This window comes from Doryrhamphus excisus, linkage group LG23 (assembly GCF_037039965.1).
Source record: "Doryrhamphus excisus strain RoL-2023G ecotype Guam linkage group LG23, RoL_Dexc_Guam_v1.1, whole genome shotgun sequence".
In the NCBI taxonomy this organism is placed as follows: Eukaryota; Metazoa; Chordata; class Actinopteri; order Syngnathiformes; family Syngnathidae; genus Doryrhamphus; species Doryrhamphus excisus.
In genome coordinates, this window is record NC_136379.1 from 3,280,718 (window position 1) to 3,304,209 (window position 23,492).

The 23,492-nt window shown below is 42.1% G+C and overlaps 1 protein-coding gene across 3 annotated transcripts in view; it reads left to right on the forward strand.

Moving 5' to 3' along the window:
* Positions 1-23,492, forward strand: part of drp2 (dystrophin related protein 2) — a 203,391-nt gene that overhangs the window by 128,509 nt on the left and 51,390 nt on the right. For all 3 annotated transcript variants that reach the window (XM_058076030.2, XM_078788607.1, XM_078788608.1), the window contains 5 exons: positions 7,911-8,031; positions 8,267-8,378; positions 12,017-12,173; positions 14,113-14,259; positions 22,162-22,240. In XM_058076030.2, the coding sequence (XP_057932013.2) occupies positions 7,911-8,031; positions 8,267-8,378; positions 12,017-12,173; positions 14,113-14,259; positions 22,162-22,240 (616 nt within the window). The remainder of the gene's footprint in view (positions 1-7,910; positions 8,032-8,266; positions 8,379-12,016; positions 12,174-14,112; positions 14,260-22,161; positions 22,241-23,492) is intronic.

A 23,492-nucleotide genomic window follows, 5' to 3' on the forward strand; every position in this document is an offset into this window, starting at 1 on the left:
TGCAGCTAACTTACCTAAAGAGGTGACCGGAAGTGGTTGGAGTTGCAGATTGCAGGTGAAGAGAAATATATTGGACTGTTTTAGCAAAGCTAGACTATCCGCCAAACTGTTGTTGCACTCCAAAGTTTCATTAAAATTATTATCAACTCCTATCCCAGCAAATTAGACAGTGGGGTTCAGCAGTAGTCCTGAAGTCTTCGGGAACGCTTGGGAGTGTGACCAATCACAGCGCAGTGGGCATTCCTGGAGGCTGGCCGTGGGTGGAATAAATTAAAACAGACCAGGGAAATACAGCAGGAATGGGTGCAGATTCTGGAAGATCTATAAATCCTTGTGGATTACTATGCGTAGCTGTGCTACAGGAGAACACAACTCAATACAAAGGGCTGAAAAATGAGCATAATAGGTCCCCTTTAAATAACGTGGTCTGGAGACCAGACTTTCTTCTAGTGTGTCTTTTCTTACAACTCCTCATCAGCTTTGAGTTGGTGTGTTACAGTGGCGCTTATTTCATTGGCTAAGTCACTCTTTTGTGCGAGGAGCAGGCTAGCTGTGTACTCTCTCAGTGCTCTGGGCTTCCAGAAGAAGCCCACTACAGTGTAATACCAAAACCCAGTGGTGCTGAAACATGTGAGTTAAAAAGTGATATCTTGTCAGTATTTGCTTTTCAGATGGTGTTCAGTTTTAGCAGCGCTTTAATCACATGGCCATTTATTAACAAGTGTCTTGTTATATATGCTGTACAGGGACAGAACCAATGTTGAAAGAGCGGTCAGGAGCAAAGCCCATCCAGCATTAATACTGCTGATGGAGGTCATTGTAAACAACAGTTCCACAAGTGTAATACACATGAGTGCTGCACAAAAAGCACATCCCGAGGCTAAAGCTGCTGGATGCTAATTGTTCACAATACACATGCAGATGCTACCACAGTATATGTGGGAGTTAAGATAAAGTACATGAAGACATTGCCGTTAGCCACAGCAGTTGTTGCCAGTTTGTTCTGCTTATTGGAGACAGGCTGTTTATTCACCTTTGTGGACCATACACCCAGCAAGGATAGGAGACTAATTCATGGAATTGGGGCATTGGAGTATTAAATATTGGGCAAACTGATAGAAATGTAACCGTGTTGTAATAACAGGAGTCAAAGTACTGAGCCTTGGAGAACTCCTGTCATTATTAAGTCAAATTGGTTTTGCTGTAACGTGAGATGATGAAAAAAATGTAATGATACTGCGCTTTATTTTCATGAGGTAGCGTAAGGTGGCGCAGCGTGGCACATCCAGTGGGAAATTTGTCCAGCACAGCCAATTTGGTCATCTAGTAGATTGGGCTGCACCGAGATCGGTGCACCAGGGGGAGGTGTCCACATTTTCACCTTGGCGCAGTGAAACTTTTGTGATAAAACGGTGCGCTGAAAGCTCACCAACTCCGAACCGGACTATTCTCAGCGTATGGGAAGGACACTCAGAGCAGTGGTAATTTGGCTGACAGACGCACAGTCAACAAAAACCTCACAGTGTCAGGCACATTCCAATGCAATAAATAATCACAGCAACCACTATTTAATGTAACCGTCTGAACCAGCATAATATATTCGGCTTCTGTCATGGCATGGATCTCACTCAAAGAGAAGAAAAAGAAGAAGAAAGAAAGAAAGAAAGAAAGAAAGAAAGAAAGAAAGAAAGAAAGAAAGAAAGAAAGAAAGAAAGAAAGAAAGAGAGATTTAAAGATTTGAAACGAAAAAGAGTACTTCAAAATAAGGAGGATGATGAGAAGATACTGGGAGAGCATATACCATCAAAGGTTCTCCTATTTGGTGATGGCAGAGCAGGGATGCAGGTAGAGTATGATGCCTGCATTAGCCTGCTGCTGTGTTTAATGTAATTGTCACTTAATTTTGTACTCCTATTTATGACACCGGAATAAATAATAAAGGTGGGCCCTGCGGCAATGAGAGGCATTCATTTGATTTGTTAAGATTACACTTGGCTGTGTGAAACCCGCTCATGCCTTCTTTCCTACCTCTTGCGCCAGTGGGAGGGACACAGGCGTGGGTGCGCCACGCTGCGCCAGACTGCATGATCACAGGGCAGATACACCGCACCCACGATTGGTCTATGAAAACTAGAGCCCAGTGTGTCATTATTTAACGTTTTACTTGTCTTTCTTCCCTGCCCTTCTCGTCGACTCGAGTTCTCACTGTCCCATTTTTGTCACAGACTGGTTTATAATTTCCAAGCTTTCCAAGCGGCCGGTTGCTTAAAACGTTCGCCATCAATGCAGAGAAGGAAAATTGCATCTCGGTTTTCTGTGGAGAATTAAAGTGTTTTAAGAAATGTGAATTATTAATCCTAAATGGATTTATTCCGATGTCTTTTTGTGTGTCAGGGAGAATGAGTTTCCTTCTGTGCTAACATTTTTTGTGTGTTTGCTGTGTCTTAGTTTAGGAGTATGTTAACTGGATGTGTCCTTGAGGTGTGACGAGGGAATTTGGGGTGAGAAACCGTTTTTATGGGTGAGGCATTTTTCCTTTCAGAGGGTTGAGATGAGTAAGCAATTGTGCATTCGGAGGAGGGATTTGGCGCATCTTTAAAAAGCCCCACATTCTTCCTATGCCTTGTGTGAAAAGAAGAAGAGAAACTCTATATTTTTGTCTGCAGACCACAGACAGGCTGTTCACAGCAAGGAGTGAATGCAACGCTAACATGTTGAGTTGAAGTCATTCAAGTAATTTCCTCCCTCAGAACTTCTGTGCGCTGTGCATAATTCATCCTAATCTGATCTGAAGGCTTTGCTCTTAATGTTCCTTCATCCAAAGATGAAGCTTCTGTGTGTGAAATTTAGCTGTAATTAAAGTTTCAACATGACAGCCGGTCCAGGAATCCATGGATCAGCTCCTCTTGGGCAGCAAAGCAGCGAGAAAAGACTGGATGGAGCCAGAGTGGTTGAAAAACATAAGGAAGCAGGATATGCGGGAGAGGAAGGATTTTATTTGTGCTTGCTTGTTTGAGGGAGGAAGGGAAGGTTTTCTCCCATCATTTGCACAGGGAATCTTATCTAACGCCGCAGCTCTCCAATTTTAGTCCTTTTTCCATATTTTTCTCAGCAATGGCTAGTGTTTCATTTGGGCTTTTGTGCTACAATCTCATCACCTGGTGTTTATCAAGCCCCTTGGGCTCTGGTTCCTGCTAAGCTCGTCATGTAAATTGTCTGCTCTAATTGGAATCTTTTCATACTATATGCACAAGAGCATCCCTGGTCAAAGAGAGTTAGCCAAGCATTCAAATTAGTCACAAGATAAAACATAACAAAAGTGAGCTGCCATTACCAAACATGCATTATCTGTTTGCGAGTGCAATGCCGGGTAAAGTTTTTAAATATATTGTGTACATTGCCTGGCTTTGGCAGCAGCTCCTCCTGCGGCGGGAAACTCCTCCAGCTATACACTATGGTTCTCCTAACTTCCGTGGATGCACAGCGGCTGCTCACTCGGCGTATCCAACATTATGCACCTTACCGGTTCTTCCGGTGATGTGAGCTGTAGGAAGTCAGTATGCCCATCTTCCAGTCAGTGAGCTGCAGGAGCCTCGTACAACGCCGACACCAACGTATGTCCCCAGTGAGTGAAATGTACGACAGCCCAACAGGAAGCGCAACTAGCATGGCACACTCATGATAAAAGCTGCCAATTTGGCAAACGGCACACGTGGGTGTCACGAATCGCTTGCTGCAAGTATGACATACTTATAACCCCTCTTTCTTTCAAAAAACGATTTTGTAATACAGACTTCTTAAAAATGCCCTCTTGTGATCTTTTTTTGTCCCTTTGTGTTGAGTTCTGTACTCCTTTTGAGCAGCTACACACGCTAACCAGCACATAAAGCTTTATAGTTCTTCCAGAATCTGCACCTGTTCAGCTGTATCTCTTTGGATTTTGTGGTTCCCACGAAAATGGTCTGTTTTAATGTATTCCACCCACGGCCGTCCTCCAGGCATGCCTACTTTGCTGTGGTTGGTCACGATCGCGAGTACTTAAAAGGACTTCTGGTTTGTCCCACTAGCTGCGAACGGAATAGGAGTTGATAATAAATGTCAGTGCATCTTTTTAAAATGTCGACCCTTAACATACAGCCATATGTGTTGGATTCCGAATCTGATCTGGAAGTACAGACTGGACAGTCCAATGTTTCTCAAGAAAAGAGGTTACTTCAAGACGTCTATCAATGATCAGTAGCTTTTGCATTTTAGTGTCTACAGCATTGGTTACGTGTAAGGTGTAATGTGTTTTGCGTGACTACCAGTGTGCCAACCAGTGTGTAAAAAAACTCTGGTATCGCCACTAATTGTAATGGGAATAGGCTAATAGCAACCACGTTCTGACTCTTCCACACAACCAAGTAACGTTGAAAAGACGGAGGGATTCAGCAAGATTGTTGGCTAGTCCAGCTGCATACTGGCAACAGTTCTGTATTCCTCTGATCAGCAGCAACAGCTTGGATATGAAGACGGAAGTTGCTGAAATGTGCGCTGACAAAGGGAAATGGTGATGAATCCAGCAGGGACAAAAGCTTACACTGGCACAGAGTTTGTCTGGCAGTGGATCTGTCGCCATCGAGAAGGATAGGGGTGACAGTGAAGCCGTTGTTGTTCGTCTATAGGTGGCACACACTCGCACACACATCTGTAAATAGTTCAAACACATGCAAACATTCGTAAATAGATCATTATTATGTTCTAAATCTGTGAATCAATGTAGTTATTTTGTCATCAAAATATTTCCTGTGTTGTTTTTGTTGTTTCATAGAAGTAAACAACTGTTCAGATGTTTGAGGTTTCACTAAATAGCTAATTTTCACTGTTTTTTGGTCAGGTGTCAGGTGTTTTCGCTGAAACCACCCTATGTTCTACTCCCAGTGTAGAAAGAACAGGGCTGTCAAAGTTCACAGGTTCATGATGCGTTCACGGAAGTTTCCTTTAACGGCAGCATTTGTTTTGACGCACAATTAACGCCCTCCTGTTTGACCCTCGGCCCACACCGTAGTTTGATTGAAGCTTTACATGTATTGTGAGTTGTGTACAATAAGTCACTATGCTGAGTCATTGTTGGGCACCACCGACTATGAGATCCTTGATCTACCTCTAAATATTATCCAGTTTTTGGCTATGTGTATGGCTATATAGATATACGGGGGGGGGGGGGGGGGTGTCTGGCGCAGGGCGTTCCATCTCTGCCGCCCGGTCCTCCATGGGGCAGTGTGCCCGGGCCTCTTCTGTCCTGGCCGGGGCGGTCCTATGTCGGTGGTCAGGCCTGGGGTTACCTGGAGTGGGCCGGGTTCCGCTTCCTGGGGGTGTGTGGGGGGCCGGGGGCGGTGCCTCCGGCCGTGGACGGGCTCCCTTCCGGTTGGCGGGGGCGCCTTGTGCCCGCAGGTGTGCAGCCATCGATGCCCTTCTGCCCTAGTGGGGTATGGTCTCCCGCTGGTCTCAGGGGTGTGGCTCTCCTCTGGCCTGCTGGCGCCCTGTTGCCGGTTGGGATTGCTCCTCCATGGCCTCTTGCTGGTCTCTTCGGGAAGATGCTTCGGGGGCGGGTCTTGGGGAGTCGGCCCTGGCTTTGCCCACACCCACAGGGCCGGTGGATCTCTGGCGGTGGGGGCTTGACCTGGCTGCGCGGGGCGGGGTTTGCTGGGTGGTAGAAGGCAGTCTCTCTCCTTTTGTCATTCTCAGTGACAATTACACATTCACACACTCGCATTCACATACACGAGCACACTTACGCACACATATATGAATGTATGCACAGAAGTACACACCTCCATATGGACACTCACAGCACATGGGTGCTTCTCTACACAATCTACCATCTTATCCCTGATGTCTACATGCTATTGGTATGCTATTATTACAGTAATAATGATGTCTAGCAGTGAGATTTTAATTACTGTACCTGTATGGCTGTAATTGTGTTTACTATCACGGTTCATGTCTTCATTGTTACTATTGCTACTGGTAAGTTGGACTGTTTCATTTCACTGATATCATCTCCATTGTGACCCTTAGCCATCATTGACATTTAACTCATGCAGTCCTGTTTGTCACTGTTGTTGTTATGGGAATTCTTGTTGCTGCTGTTTTTGTCTCTTTCTCCCCACCCCAGTTTCTCTTCTTCTTCTTGTCTGTGTTTCTTCTTGCTCCGGTCCGGCCGCTCCAAATTCGCAGAACAAAATCATCAAATAACGGCAAACAAAATTTCATAATACAGGGGAGCTTACACCTTTCCTGACAGAGCAAATCTATTTAGCATGTAAGGGCATTTAGATCAACAATACTATCTGCCCCAATGGCTGGACGGGACACACACACAAAAAAAACATGATGCAAATAAGCAAAGGGAAAAAAACGGAATTCAGTATGGTCCTACAAAAAGGATTTGGCTTTATTCCTTGGCAGTAAATTCAACTAAAGTGCTATTTGTGTTTTTTAGCAGAAAGTGTAAAACAACTTCTACCCTTTTTAAAATTGTTTCCAAATTCAGGAAGAAGCCAACTGCTGTGCTGTTCTAATGTCATCTGCTGTGCTGAACACTCGTTTGGGGGGGGGGCACTTGTTGCAGGGACGGACGAATAGCTCCTGGCCAATTTTGAAATCAGGGGAAGATCCACTTGCTCTGACCTGATTTGCTTGGTTTTTCCCCGGTGTCCAACGAGGAACTAGACAGGGGGACGGCGGTAGACTTGTCCGTGTTGTGATGTCCCCTTTTTAAGGGGGTCTGCATGTTTGTCGTGCTGCCGTTGTACTGCTTCTTAACCCGGCATTCTTTTCAAATGACGAACGTTTTGTTGAGCTTTCCGCCGTTCCTTGAGAATCCGTAGTGTTTCCAAACATACCATTTAAACGTTGCGGGGGGGTTAAATATAGAAACGTCCTCGCTGCTGCTTGCGTGTGAACGTCCATTGCTGTTTAAACTAGTTGTTGTATGTGCCTCACGGCTTCCGTCCGTATTCAACACAAAACGTGAAATAATGATGGTGCATTCATTGCACTTGGGGAACAGCATATGCGGTGAAGTTGAACATGAATAAAACAGCACTTGCATTGGATTTTACCGATACCCACAAACGCATTGCGATGAATTTCGATTTCACCCGTCAATTGCATCCATACCCAGTGAATTCTCAGATGGGATTCTACAGTGTCAGCACATAGTTTTTCATATTTGTTTTGATAAAATGACTGCAGTCCTTGTGGCCAAGTGGTCTCCAAAGCCTTTTTCATTGGATAGTCACCACCTGTTTTACAGAGCTAGCCTGGATCATCACAGTTTGGAAAACCTCATTAGAGTCTTTGGGTTTCACTTCCCCCTTTTAAAACTAGCCCTCCAGCATAATTTATCACACATCAAAAGTGTTCTTTCTTTGGCACCCAGTAGCAAATGAGCCACAACTTTATCGTTTGCTGCACTGGAAGGCAGAAGGAAGACATATGCAGTATCCGTCATATGTGCTGCAACCCACTTAGCTGCTTAACAGTGTACTACTACCTGTAGGATTAAAATTTGTTTTTCCCCTCCTCGGGTGGTTGTTGGTGATGCATCGCTATCATTGACTGGCTGGAAGTACATGAAATACTGTAACAGATGGCTGACAGAAACTTGTTTGAATTACTGATCATAGAAAGTCAAACACACTCAGGCTTTTAGTCACTGTGAATGATTAGGGTAGTGGTTGTCTGTGCTGTCTGTATGCCAGCCTCTGAAGGACTCTTTTCTTTTTTTTTGCATCAGCTGATCAATTCATTGAGTCTTTCAGAAGCAAATCCTTGGTTTGTCTCTCTCAGAGGAGGGGGCATTTGAGACATAGTTCTATGATTATTTTTTATACACATTTCCCTTCTTTTGTTTCTCTCACCAGGCTTTCATGGAGGATGTCAAGTCTCGAGGGCCGTTCATCTACTCAGTCTTGGAGGCCTCCCAGTCCTTCCTGGCTCAGCATCCCTTCCAGGAACCGGAGGAGACCCTGGCTGAGGGCAAAGGTCTGCTCCGCTGACAGCTTTAGTGTTTGAAAATAGTGGTACATGCAGGTAGTACATAAACGGATACACTTGATAAAAGCCAAATGATCTTTGGTTGCTTATTACACAATTTAGTCAAGGGGTCTAAATCTAGATCAAAACGCTGTAAAAATGCCAGCTGATTCAGTTCCCTCCTCTTATTCCCTCTCTGCCCGCCCTGTCCAGACCACTTCTGACCTTCTGCATTTCTCTGTAGAGTTGTCGCCCCGCCGCCGGATCTTGAACGTGAGCCGCTCTGTGTGGAAGCAAGCCAATGTGGCTAGCGATCTGTGGGAGAAGTTGACTGCACGCTGCGTGGATCGACACAGGTCTGGTCTGTTTTGCATCACTGTATAGTTGAGTTTGGTTGGAAAGAATACAGTCAAACCTTGTTTTTCAAAAGCCTGATTTACATGTAATTTGGTTTTGCATGAAAACTTTGCCTCAGAAGTACCAATACAGGTTTACAAAAAAAAAAGAAAAAGTTCATTGTCTATGGCTGCTGGGGCTGTGCAATGATTAATTCAGCTGCCCCCCAGCGGATGCACCCTCCCTAGCAATGGATGATGGGAAGCCATGACAAAAAATATTTTTATTCTAATTGTACATTTATATCTATTGTATATTCTATTGTTTTGTATATTTCTTTCCTTCCTTTGAATGTTGGGTTGGTGTGTGATGATTTTAGTGTTCTTTCTAAGATGACACCATGAGTCAGACTGTTGTATTGAGGAACGACATCCTGCCATTCCGATGGTTTGACAAGTTCGTCGAGATATGTTCCAGAGTAACCTGTATGCAGGTTGTATATGAAGTAAACCATTACCATATAAATGATCAATGAAAGGGATAAATCAACATTTACTTTACCTTTACTGAAAATGTGATTGTTGCACATTATGGCATTATGGCTCATATCACCTCCTACTTCGGTACGAGGTGCATTGTTAAAAAAAAAAAAAACCTTAAACTGTATTATGGAAAGCAGGAAGTGAACAAATGTAACAGTTACTGATTGCAAAAGTACCAGATGGAGGGGTAGGATTTAATAAGCTTTGCTTCTTCCTACTCCTTTTGGACATGTGGAACTGGGAACTGATTATGGGATGCACTCAATTGTAATCTGATGCATGTTCAAATGAAATTAAACCATTACCATTACCATTACATTTACATTATTTCCAATGGGAACAATTGCTTTAATTTTCATACATTCTTTTTTCGTCTGACCTTTTGTAACAAATTAATGAAAACTGAGGTACTCTGAGGTATTCCCATTTTAATTCCAGTATTTGGGTGCAGTCACTTGGTCAATAAAGAAGTCAGAAATGTCTATATACATCGTTATACATCGATGGTTGTCATCAATGGTAGGCTTTACCTGCCCTGCATCCACTACTTAGTGGTGGGTAGGAGACTTGTGCGTGTACACTCAACACCGATATTAATCCTGGCCATTTAGCTCTTTAGTGCTATTACAATATTGGCCCTGCTGCTGCTGTGTTATGCAATATGCTTCTAATAAATTACTATTGAAGAGACCAAGTTTCCTTTCCTCTTTCCATGCAGGCCAAATCATTAATGAAGGAAATTGTTATTTATAATGAGTTTTGAAATAGGCTCTCTACGATCATTGCCTGCTTTAATGTAACGCAGCTATAATTATAGCATTTATGGTTTCTAAACTATATTTATCTGGATTTCTTCTTTGTACTGCCTTCTATCAGAATGGGAATTGGGAACATTGTTGCCAAAAGAAGATAAGGGTTTTTTGTCATCTGCATCTAGACAAAATCTGCATCTATGTATCTGCATATATCTTCTCCTGCTTATTTGAGGTCAGGTCATAGTGGCAGCAGAAGGAGCAGGGAAGCCCAGACTTCCCTTTTCCCAACTATTTCACCCAGCTCCTCCTTGTGGATCCAGAGGTGTTCTCAGGCAAGTTGAGAGACATAGTCTCTCCAACGCTCTGGGTCTTCCTCGAGGATGTGCCCTGACCACTTCCCTAGGGAAACATCCGGGAAGCATCTTGACCAGATTCCCAAGCCACCTCATCTACTCTGAGTGTCTTCCAGTTGAGAGTGCTTCTCACCCCATCCCTGGGAGCCCAGCCACCCTAGAGAGAAAACTCATTTTGGCCGCTTGTACCTGCAACCTTGTTCTTTTGGTCTACCCAAAGCTCATGACCATAGCTGAGAGGAGGAACATAGATTTATGGGTAAATTCAGAGCTTTGCCTCTCCCTCTTCACCGGAATGGACCGATGCAGAGTCTGCATATGCAGACCCCGCGCCAATCCGCCTGTCGATCTTGTGTTTTATCCCTCCCTCACTCGTGAACAAGACCCAGGTCCTTAAAACTCCTCCACTTGGTGCAGGAGCTCATCCTTGAGCCGGAGATGGCACTCCACCCTTTTCCAAGTGAGAAGCCTGGACTCGGACTTGGAGTTGGTGATTCTCATCCCAGCCGCTTAACATTTGGCTGCAAACCAATCCAGTGAGAGTTGAATGTCACAGCGAGATGAAGCCAGAAGGAGCATGTCATCTGCAAAAAGCAGAGACCCAATCCTGCAGCCACCAAACAGGAACCCCTCAAAGCCCTGATTGCACCTTGAAATTCTGTTCATAATAGTAATGAATAGAAGGGCTGCCCTGGCAGAGTCCAACCCTCATTGGAATTGGGTGGCCCAGTACCCCATATTCCCGAGTACTCCCCACATAATTCCTTGAGGAACACAGTCAAATGCCTTCTCCAAGTCCACAAAACACACATACACTTTTGGGCAAACTCTCTTGCACCGTCAAGGTCCCTGCTGAGTGAAAACCACCAACTACAAAGGTACCACCTTTTCAAGACATGGCAAAAAGGCGATGCACATTTTAAGTGTGAAGTGAAATCATACGGTAGAAAGCCTTTATGTGAATGGCCTTTATTGTCATGATACAAGATGTACAACGAGATTGGAGAGCTCCTCCTTTCAGTGCAGTAGTCAAGTTAAAAAAAAAAGTATATAAAAGTAGAGTAAAAAAGACAATTTAACAAGATATATACAAGATATCCAAAATATACACATAGTATTGCACAGGAGCATATTAACAGGAGAAGTTAAATATGTTTCAACTGTTTGGAATCACAGCAGTTAATTTTCAACATCATGTTATCCTTATTTTGAGTTATTGCTTCCACCTTTAAATGAAACTGATTTTCATGAGCTGACATTCATCTAAAAATGTACAAAAAATGGAGATGTGTTCCTTCACTTTTTTTTTTTTTTACCATGGTGCGCTTCGTTCCACTGACGCTGTGCTTCCAGTTCTCCAGTTAAGATTTCCACATCAGTTTTGGTGAAGAACCTGGCACAATGCAATTAAGGCTCATTAAATATTGCCACAGTATTCATGAGGTACTTTGCATTGACCATTCATGGTAACATGCTGGTAGGTCGAGGATGGAATGAGGGGTGAATCCACCTGCACAATCTTTCAGGTGGAGTTTGATTTATTAAGGTGAATTGCATGCACGTGTGTGTATGCGCACTTTTATAAATCAGAATATTTTTTTGTTGTATGCCATTTTCAGCTTTGGCGTGTGCACACACTTTTATTACACTTATTACACTTTTATTATGGATTATTATGGATTATATGCAGAGTTTTATAAAGGAGACCCCAAAGGTCCTTTAAACTAGCCCTCCTAGTAAGGTCTGTGGAGGGCTGTGTTTTGTCTACATCTATCTATATATATTCACTAATTGTACAAATAAAATTGACTACCGTCTCTCATGCAAGACCACATGAGGTCACTAACCAGATTTTTACACTGAAAAGTCGTGCAATTTCTATTTCAACCCAAATCTTCTGTCAAATATGCCCAACAACTTTGAAGTTGGAGTTCAAACCCTCACGAGTCGGTTGTTTACCTGAATGGCATGAGGTGGTCATGATTTCCATTGTTTCCAAATTTACTAGACACATGGAGAGGACTTTGGAGCGTCTCCTTCAGATCCAGGCGGCAATGGAGGAGCTTGCGGTGGCTCTGGAGCAGGCCGAGGGGGTGAGAGATGCCTGGGAGCCAGTGGGTGACCTCTTCATAGACTCCCTGCAGGACCACATCGATGCCACCAAGGTAGACACACACACCACGCTTGTCTTCTTTATGTTTCCCTCTTTAATGCACCTTTAACTTGAATCCTAAATTAGTCCCTGTATCATCCGAAAGCAAACATCAGACACACAAGTGTTTTTAATCTATCAAAACACATGTTGTCCATGAATAACTGACCCATGTGCTGCTTGCCTTCCAATGCATATGCATTAGCAGATGATAAGGATGTGAAATTGAAAACAGCAGCACCATGGCAGGGGTTCGAGTCCTTGTCAAGAGTGGATGTTATTATACAAGTGGTCGGGGTCATTGGGCTTCGTCATTGAGGAGTAGTCACTGCCGCCTATCATTTTGTGCCACTGTTCATTATAGGCAGTGTAGACGTCTGTCACAGCCAGCGCTTCATTCAGCCCCTCCGTGGGGGAGAGTGTTGCTCGATTAAGCGATTAAAGAGGACTCTATTATGCTCATTTTCAGGACTTTGTATTGAGTTCTGGATCAGCTACGATAACCCGAGCCCTCTCAGCTGTGATTGGTCACACTCCCAAGCACTTTACTTTCAGATAAGTAGGTTGAAGTTTACTGAGTGCAGGCCATTTATGCCCATATAAGGAAGTCCAGGTTGCAGTGAGGTCAGCAGAACTTAGTGTTGAAAAAAAACTCTGTGAAACACAATGTGCAGAACCAGCCGAAACTGTTTCAAGGTTCTCGTTAACCCAATTATTTGACGCATTGGCATCGTTGAACACGAGAATACAGCATTGTAATACCATTTATAGGTCAGAAAAGGGGAAAAGCATAATAAGCAAAAAAATGCCTGCTCATAAGAAGTGTTCCATGAGTTAATCATTATCAATTGCAGTTAATCTGTTGCTCTCTTGTCTACTTAATGAATTATTATTTCATCTTAAATTGCCATTCAATTAAACCAAGCTTCCCCAATTGTAGTTTTCAGACCTTTTGGACAGTTCTGTCATTCTAACTTTGTGGTAACAGTTTGGAACACCCATTTTGTGTTGTAGAATGTACTCTCAGGTCCAGCACCACTGACCTCTGATTGGATCCCTCAGGAACACTCCAAAATCTTGTAGAATATCTTTGCAGAAGATCAGAAACTGTTATGGCAGTTATGACTGCAGCCACAGTCATTTAAATACGTCTAACCGAATGTATAAAGTTTCATGCAATCCAGTCTGTTCTCAAAATGTTCACATTAAAAGCTGAAATGTGCTCCAAACAGCTGACAGAGCAAAAAAATAACAGGGAGTAATAAATGTAATAAATGAATATGCACACATAAGCTCTTTATCCACTCTGGCTTTTATTGGTAGAGGTGTGCAGTCTGGCCTGGTTCACAGATAATATCTTTAAGTACTGGTGCCCATGCAGTATACTCACATGTTACATGAATAAAAATCCTCCCTGGGAGCTTTTGTGTAGTTTGCTTCGCGTTCATACTGGTTTTTGTGTGCATTCACACTTTTCATGTTTGGTTCACGGTTACAAACTCTGTGTGTGTCAAGTGTGAACTCTGGGGTGCAAGCAGTCATTTCCTGAGCAACTGCACCTTGTGGTTCATTTGCTGAGCTCAAATGTGAACGGTACATGGACTAGTGTTAAAATGGCAGCAAAAGGCATGCTGCAATGGCAGATAAGTAGGAGAAAATTTGATGCATGGGAAGTGCCATCTCTTTGCTCTGCTCTCGACAACCTCACTCTTTCAAAGTATACTACTAACAAAAAGTTTGGGATGTTTGGGACATTAGAGAACAGCAAGTTGTGCGTCAAGTGCGTTAAGCATTGAACATTTTGGACATGTGCATTCAAAATTAAAATTAGGCTCACCTGATTGATCCTGATTGGTTTTATCTGCCTCCAAAATATTTGAACTTAATCATGTATCCTTCCTTCCAGTTACATCTGTCTCTCCTCTGTTGTCTGTCCTTTGTGCTCCTGCAAGCTTTTTAAGCAGGAGATAACGCAGGTGAAAGAGGGCATGAAGCACGTGAATGACCTGGCCCACCAGCTGGCTATTTCCGATGTCCATTTGTCCATGGAGAATGCTCGCGCTCTGGAACACCTCAACAACAGATGGAAAGTGCTTCAGGTAGCGAATGACTGCTGACATTATTGGCAATTGCTGCAATCACAGTAAACACTGTTAGCTAGCTTTCATGTTTGCACAATTGATGCTTGAGTGGACCCCCCACTTTTCAAAATCCATTGAAGATTGCAAGATTTGGGGTTATATTTTAATAAGCTTGACAACTAAACGCTCTCTTCTACACGTATTTGTTGCCATGAACTTCCTTCCTTCATTCATTGGGTTTTTTTGTGCTTCCGAGCCCTTGAAATGGCTCAGGATGAATTGGTTCAGCAGCCCAACAACACCGAGCAGATTAAACCAGTTGGCTTGTTTTGTAATCCAGTGAAGCAGATCAAGTTGGCTGCTTCAACAGGAGCCTTTTGTCCTTGAAGTTGAACTTATTGGATGTTTGGCAGCGATGCAAGGGTACTCCAGTGAGTTTCCTGAAGCTTTGCCTTGAAATATATTTTTCACTTTCATTGCTAACTGTGCCTCTTGGCCAAAGTCAACTGGGATGGGCTCCAGCATACCCCATGACCCTTATGAGGACAAGTGACATAGAAAATGGATGGATGAATACTATACATATACTCATGAGCCACTTCATTAGGCGGAGCTTTATGGCTGCTGCCTGACGGCTGATCACATCCCGAGCCTCAAGCTCACCACACCCTCCCAAGTGTTCACCCCCAAATGCCACACCAATCTTAAAGCTTTTCAAAGTGCCACCCAGGTCAGACATTTTTTAGGTGTGTTTTGTAGGATGTAAAACTAACATCACTCTCACAAAGACAGGAAGTCCCACACACAGCAGACATGCTTGTTTTGGATGCTGCAGCAGGGGCGGAGCTGATCTGCGTTTGATATCGGCTGATATCTATATTGTCCTTTTTCACTGATATTGGCCGATAACGATCGGTGGCCGATCAATCGGTGCACCCCTACAAACAACTCATAGGCTGTGTTGGAATTTGGGGTCTGCATCCTAAAAGTGTGCATTTGTAGTCTGCATGACGTCATCGTGCTGCGTGAAGGCTGTGTGAATTAGAAAGTCCAGGAAGGCTCCTCCAAATGCGGCTGACAAATGTGTCCTCCTCCTCCATTAAGACGTCTGGCCCATCATATCCCAACATTATTTGCGCTATTCCTTTCGGCCCCTAAAAAAAGTCAACATGATGCTGCAAAGCTGAGCTAATCAAACGTAAGTATTGATGAATTAATAAGTATTCATTTGTTTGTAAATCATTAGTATTCAGTTATCATTAGTAAATCAGTATTGATTCATTTGGGTAAGAGTTTGATGTGTGCAGCGTTTGAATGTAAAGTCATTCTTCAAAGTTTCTACAATAATTTCTACAATATGGAGAGATTTGACTTTGATATTACTACCGTTATGTCAATACATAACACTTAATATTATGAACATAAATGGAACAAGGTAGTCATTGTTTGTGTACATCACATACGTGTTTTATTGGCAAATCCTGTGTTAACTTTATTAAAACTTTAATTTAAAACTTATGTGTTGCTGCTGATCAGTGTTGTAGAAATGACCATGAACAATAACAATGAAGTAGCCAAAAAGTACTAACTAAATAAAGGAGGTGTGAATATTACTACTATTCAATATATCAGGTTTAGCTGAGAGCTGGAGATAAATGCGTAGAAGAATATTTCTTCTCTCTCCTGTAAAACCCAATTTAAAAAACTCATAACTTTGCTCCTTTACTGTCGCGATTGAAAGCAGATATTCTGTCATGACATCAGGGTAAACATGAGACCATGTGACACAACCAGGAAGTGTGAGGAAGGCTAGACCATCTGAATTCACAAGGCTGGTTTTCCTCGGCTGGCCTTCGTAGTCAGTTCTACACCACTGCAAACTACAATCTAGACTGTTTGGTTCATTAGTCACCCCTTTGTTGTCTCACCCTCACACTTTATTTTAGAGCAATAAGATGGCATTTTATTACAGTTGGACCTCTCCAAAGACATTGATTCACCTATTTGATTCACCTAGTCTTTCTCATAGGAAATTACGGACATTAGTCTATTCCAGGATCAAGCTGTCATCATCATCATAAAAATGTTACCTGTATCGGCAAATAACCTTAACATTTTCAAATTAGTAGCTTTAAGTAGGGGTGCCCCGATCGATCAGCCACCGATCGGTATTGGCTCATATTGGTGAAAAAGCATAACAGTATCAATATTGACGATCTCCTCCGCGAATCAGCTCTTCCCCCGGTGCAGCATCCAGAACAAGCATGTCTGCCGTGTGTGGGACTTCCTGTCTTTGTGAGAGTGATGTAAGTTTTGCGTCCTGCAAAACCTACTTCAAAAAATGTCTCATCGGAGTGGCACTTTTGACTGATGTATGTGATCAGAATTGGTATCGGTATCAGTCACTGTCACTCATGGATTATCAGGATCGATATCGGCAGCATAAAACCCTGATGGCAACATCTCTATCTTTAAGGCGTTTTTCTCATGACTTCTCTCTATTTGTTCATGTAAGGCAGAGTGGTTCCCAATTATTTTCTAGCATGCATTCCGTCCGAGTGGACAGAATGTTGTTCATGCCAAAACACACACAAAACATGCACCACTACTGTGTTGCCTGTCTTTCTAGGTTATCACATGGTTTGTCTGGTATCGGGCCAGGTATCATGCCCCCAAGTGTCAGTATCATACTGTATGATACTGATACTGACACTTGATTAATGGAACTTTAATTGTCAGACATTGATAAGATAAGACATAAAATGTTATTAAATATTTTTGCAATTGTTGTGTTTACACTGTTTAGATATAAGCGCTCTGAGTGGACAGCTACGGGGGCTGATACTGGACATGGTTAAACTCTATATTTTATCAATATCACTGCCCTGGGCTTTGACACAGTATCAATTCGGCCTTTTGCCGTATCATTCATGGGCGGTTTCTAGGGTACAGGGCCAATTAACACTGTAGTATGTGATAATGTAATTTATCAGCCATAAACCCCATGGTTGCGCTGTTATTCAAAGAAAAAGGCAGCAGAAAAAATAGGTACACACCTTGAGGGCACTGACAAGCACATGTGTATAATTTAAGCTCGATTGGTTGTAAAACATGGCTGACATGGAACAAAATGTCTATGCAGGCGCCTGGGCGGGACTAACTAATTGTCCACAGGTCTCCTGTGTTATTGTCATTCTTTTTACTGTCGTGGGTTTTGAATCCTATAGCGCAAACAATAACCCACACAGAAAACTTTCTAGATCTTCCACAATCTACACCTATTCCGGCTGTATTGCCTTGGATTTCCAAAACTTTTTATTGATTCCACCCATGGCCCATCTCCAGGCATGCTCATTCTCTGTGATTGGTCTCACTCCCAAGCATTCCCAAAGACTTCTGGACTACTGCCAAACCACACTTTCCAATTCTGTTCATATTGAAGTTGATAAGAAATGTATGAAACCTTTTTCTGAGCTACTTGAAAAGTGGTTAAGAGCTACTGTTAGCTCATGAGCGACTAGCTGGAGACCCCTGAATTACCATGTATGAACTCAGTGGTAACGTAGGTCCTTGTTATCCTCGTTTAAGTGCAGACAAACTTGGGACAACATTAGTAGGGGAAATGTCTTCATTTCACGTTTTTGTTGAAAAATGTTGAAAAACTCTTGGTTAGAAATATGGATTGTGGTGAAAAAGGCTCTTAACAACACCAGACGTCAGTGAGCTTGTAATTTGCATGCATGCAGGTACAACGTTCCCTGTATGCACACTCTATAATGCTACACAGACAACTGCTTGGAAAGGCAGTGGACTTCAGAAACAGTTTGGCAGATAATCATCTTTGCCAAAACAGATGCATATTTTTCTTCATTGAGAACGACCGGCCTCAGCTCAGCTCTTCAAAATAAATCATTAACTGAAAAATACTTTAGAGTTATCGTTGGTCCAGCCCTCCATTACAGTTCAGATTTTTCATGTGACCTTTGATTGAAAATACCAAGGCGCTTTCCCGTCATCTTACCCCTTGTCTTGCTCCTTTCCCTTCCCTTTAAAACCTCGGGCCAAGGAGAAGCAGCCACTATGAAATGGGACACCACTTGATTCTCATGATATATTCACCCTTTATTGCTTGCTGGCTGCCACACAGATGCAATAGTCAAATTGTTAATAATAAATGTTTCCTACCATAAAGTATTTTTACATTATTTCAGTGTTTTTTTTCACCTTTTTAAAATAAAAGGCCTTAAACTAGTTAACAATTTACAACTTACAACGACGAGGCTACTGTGGTTGCTATATACATTAAGCGTGAAATCAGATATACATGAGTGATGTATATTACTTATTACTTATTACATTAATATGTTTCTTTTGGTCTCCGCTTTGCTGTCTTGTCAACGGGCGTTGTAGCGCCACCTAGCCCTTCATTTCAAGTCTGGTCCTCAACTACACTGGTTTTCAAGGGCTGTAACCTTAGCACTCAATTTAAGGAGAATTAGGACACCACTTGATTCTTGTGAACACGCCAAACCCAGGGTGACGGGTAAGATTATGGATAACGAGTAGAATTGGGATTCAGCCTTCATCCGCATCTGACAAAACAATTTCATTCAAATAGAAGAATCAGCGCTGAAGCCCAGCAACTTCCTTCACTGTGTTGAGTTCCAACCGCTCTTGGTTCTCGGTCGAAAATGGCGTGACCAAATTTGATTTCCTAATATTCGTCGATCCTGGATAATGTAAGCATTTGTCTTCCTTATGGGCAGCTCAAATTACCAAAGCATAACGACTCACATTTGGCTCTGCAGCACTTAGTTACGTCAGAGCCTCCCCTGCTTTCCAAGTGTGAAGCACCTGAGGAATAACCTTTCAAGTACGCCTGTGAGTCATTGCTTTTGATATTTCAAGGCCCCATGTTGCTCTATGCTTTACCTGAGAATCTCGAGCTGCTCACCAAGATTGGATTTGTGGATGTTTTTCAACATCCGGCCGACAAGAGTGAATGCATGTGCCGTATCCAATATATTTCATATAAACAAGGATAAGGCAGACTAACTCTCACGTCAGGGGTTGCCAAATGCTCCTGCAAGGGCAATTGCAAACCTAATAGTTTGTCTCAGTGGTTGTTGATGCAACACATGTCGAGCCCCTACATCAACCATCAACAAATGGCTGACCTCAGCCCAAATACGGACCCAGTGATGGCCCTTTACGGACAATTAATGTCAATTGGAAATATAAAAACACTTAATTATGTTAATTATTTCAGTTATCAGGTACCAAATCCGATGACGTCAAATGATTTGTTTACTCGCCGAGTGAATGAGAACCACGGCATGTTTAAAAGCAACAGCTGATTGAGAAAACCGAAAATTTTAAAGTGAAAGGACGAACAATACGTACATGTTAATTCTTCCGGAATCCAGTGCCAAACCGCTCATTTGCTCTGAAACTGTAGCGCTGGTCAAAACGGGGAAATGTGACGCTTCAAGCTGACAAAACATAGGTAATTCGGGGGGAAGTATCCACCCATTTTGCCCTATCAAAATGAGTGTGTTTAGAGCCCAGTGTGAAAAATCTGTGATTGTCATGGCACATTAATTTACGCCACAGCAACATGCAAATGAGTGTTCACTATGTAGTGTATGAATATTGGAGCAAAACAAAACATCTTTCAATGACAGTTGTGAAGGACTGCTTCTTACTCAAAGGTAAACAAAAAGAGGATTATGTGACAAATTCAGTCAATTTCCAATATCAGCTACTACAATAAGAAGAAAATGTGGAACTAACAGAAAAGCTGCAACAGTACATTCTCTTAAAGAGACACTTTAAATAAAATTTTTATTATTTGATATTATTTTTTCAGAGAAACCGATGCAGTTTTATTTAACTTCAATTAAGCCACTTGTGTTCATTCATTCTTTGTACAGTCAAACTTTGTATGAAATTTGGTAATTTTTTCTTTTAAATGCAATTTCGGTGCCAAAATAATTGTGTTGGAGGGTTTGTTGTGTGAATGCTTCTTCTTCTTCCTTCTTACTGCGCCTCATTTCTTAACCAATTTAAACAAATCCAACATCAAAATGTTCAGCTCACTCAGGACAGGTTTGCTACCTATTCAGACTTTTCCAAATATTTCCACATTTAGTGTGAAATCATATTTTCTGTGAACATTTTCCCATTAGAATTGAATGGCCAATTCATCAAATGGCGTGTACTGCCCAACCCAAACATACCCCTAAATAACTGATTCCATATTTACACAAATAAAACTCTCATTGAAGAAAGCAAATGAACAGCAGTCTATAGCCACATAGCAACGTTGGCTTATTTAAACATACACATTCTATAACGTTGTGTACATAAACTGATGCAATACTGCCATGCCGTCGTCTTCGGCCATTTCTCCTCTTCTTTTTCAATTGTGCACCTGATGGCTTTGACTTTGTCTTTTCCACGTTTGGTGACACAAATCTCCTCCCATCACCAGACTAGCAGCCAATGCTAAACCAACTCATGCACTCACAATGACCTCCTTTTATGCCCAATATTTCAAGTGAAACGTTTGAGGCTCTTGGTCTGCAATATAATTAATGATATAATTTTAACAATTAAATGTGTTTTGAGCAATTAGTGTTTTAAGTTTGTTTTTTTACTTTATAATTAAGCTGAAAGCTGAGGTTGAGAGGCACCGCCCCCTTGCAAAACTTCTTTTGTTCCATCCACATCAGATGGTGGATGTTTGCTCGTGTCACGCCTGTAGAAGAGCGCCCGTCTGCCATGTTCTGACTCAATGAGGATTTGGTGAGCGCTGAGCATTGAGCATGCTGAGCATGTCAAAGCCCCCCTGGAGGGGCCCATATGGCCCATAGCCTGACTAAGTGCCATCCACTTCTCCAGGATGAGTACTGGACATACATCTAGCAACCAATGCAGTGAACAAAACAAATTGGATGTAGTACTGAAGAGTTTGCTCATCGCACGTCAAGCAGAACAGGGAAGTAAGGGGTACAACTGAACAGAATACAAACTAGTCATGGTGTCAGATGAAGACAAGAGAACAAATAAGTAAATAAACACATTGTATTTATATACACACTGTGTATTTACTGATTTATATCGAATGACAGAAAAACTAAATACATGTACATGGAAAGACCAAAAAAAAAACACAACATTAAATACATAATATTAACAAAGAAAAGAGCAGTGCCACAAAGCATGATGGGATATCACACTAGACTTATTTGGCATACCGCTGCTACCCTAATTGTGGCAAATTAGGAAAAGCTGTATAGTCCAGCTGTTATAGTGCTTGGATCCACACCCAGAGATGGTGGGTTCAATTCACATTCAATCCAAATACCTCTTAATTTCATTCTACGTTTTAGCCTCTTTAAGTCCAGCTTTGGTCTCCCATTTCATTCAAAATTTAAATTTTCACACCTTTTCAAAGAGTTTGTTTTGCTTCAGCTTTTCAGCATTGACATGCAATGTCTGCTGACATTTTATCATCATGATATTCATATGAGTTAGTCTGTCGACACAATTTAAGGCAAAATACGGTTCAGATCTTCACTGTGAAAAAAAAAATGAAACGGACCTTACTCAATTTTAGTTGGAGACCCCTGCCCTATTGCTTTGTTGTACATCACCAGAGGAATGACGGATCCCGTTTCAACACGATTTACTATGCTGTGATCTGTGTCAAGCGTTCTTGCCTGCTGCTCTTCAAAGGCTCTTCTGAGTCCTTCAAGAGAGGAAACATAGGGAAAATACATCATTCACATTCCACACTTTGCTAACAGACAATGAGCAGGTGGTCTGCATGCGTGGCACAGCCGTTGTGGGGGTTCTTGATGGGAAAAGAGACGAGTGGCATTATTCCCTTTGATTAACACGCTGTGTGTCTTGCAGGGCTCCATTGAAGAGAGGCTAAAGCAGCTCCAGGATGCACACAGAGACTTTGGCCCCGGATCACAGCATTTCCTCTCAAGTGAGTGACATGCTGTATATTTATTGGCTTGTCAATAAATTGAGTAGTATTATCGTGTGGAATTTGATCAATCTGACCTATTGATGACGTTATACTGCACTATAAGCTTTGTCATCTTGAGGCGGTGGTTCTCAATAGGGATGATTTTTTACACCACTATCTGTATCTCTTCACCCATCTAAATGATCTGTATCCATATCTGCACTCGGAGTGGGAGGGGAATAAACTGAAAGCAGATGTGGTCTAATCAGAAATGGGTGGGGCTTAAAGCTGTACATTATTTTAAATCTGAAATTGACATGGATTGATCAGATGTTGATACGTATTTTTATTATTCAACTAGTATGTGTGTAAGTGATCCTCAAGACTTTATTCTTTAATAATTCATAATAATTATTTCAAATTCATGAGCTGTGCGAAGTTGCAAACATGACTGTATTTTTCAGTTTTCAGTTTTATATCCCCCCCAAAAAAACACACAGTCAGCAACTGCTGCGTGATCAGGTCCGTTGTCCTGTCAAAAACACTGTGTATTTTATGAAACAAGTTTAAGATTGCAAGGTACGTACTGCAACGTATTGAGAGGGGAGTAATATTTTATCCCAGCCATAAATGCAGAATGCTTGATTCCGCCCTTATGTACCTAATGTTGTGGCCAGTCAATGCAGGTCTGCACAGCGCTATACCAAGCAATGTGTTACGGAAGAAGTTTACCATGTAACTTTATATATAAAGCAAAAGAGAGACAAGCTGAAGAAAACCTAATAAAGTGGAGGCATTGTGACTGTGGACTGTGAAGCAATACATAATGAGCAGCATTTTCTTGAAACACAAATGCAGACAATGATGAAATATACTCGTGTTCGGCAAAAATTTATTGAAGGATTTTTGTTTATAAGGAGTCATCGCTCGTTCCCTAGTTCATCCCTAGTTTTCAATAATTTTTTGTCATGCTCCTTCTAGGGGGCAACATTTTTTTTCCGCACACCTAGCCTGTACACATATTCTTTCAGAGTTCCCAAATGGCACACATTGAGTGAGGGACAGTCTCACGTTATATTTGCAGCTAGAGCTTCACTCTTCAGTCATTAAAATCTCCTGATTGGGAACACTTCACCTTCCCAGTCAAGTATAGAAGCTAAGCTGTTTTACGCTTTGCATTTTGTTCCCTTGTTGTACTGAAAATGAACCCATCCTTGACATTAAAAGTGAGGTGCGTACCAAACCGTGATCGTGTTAAACCGCTGTGATT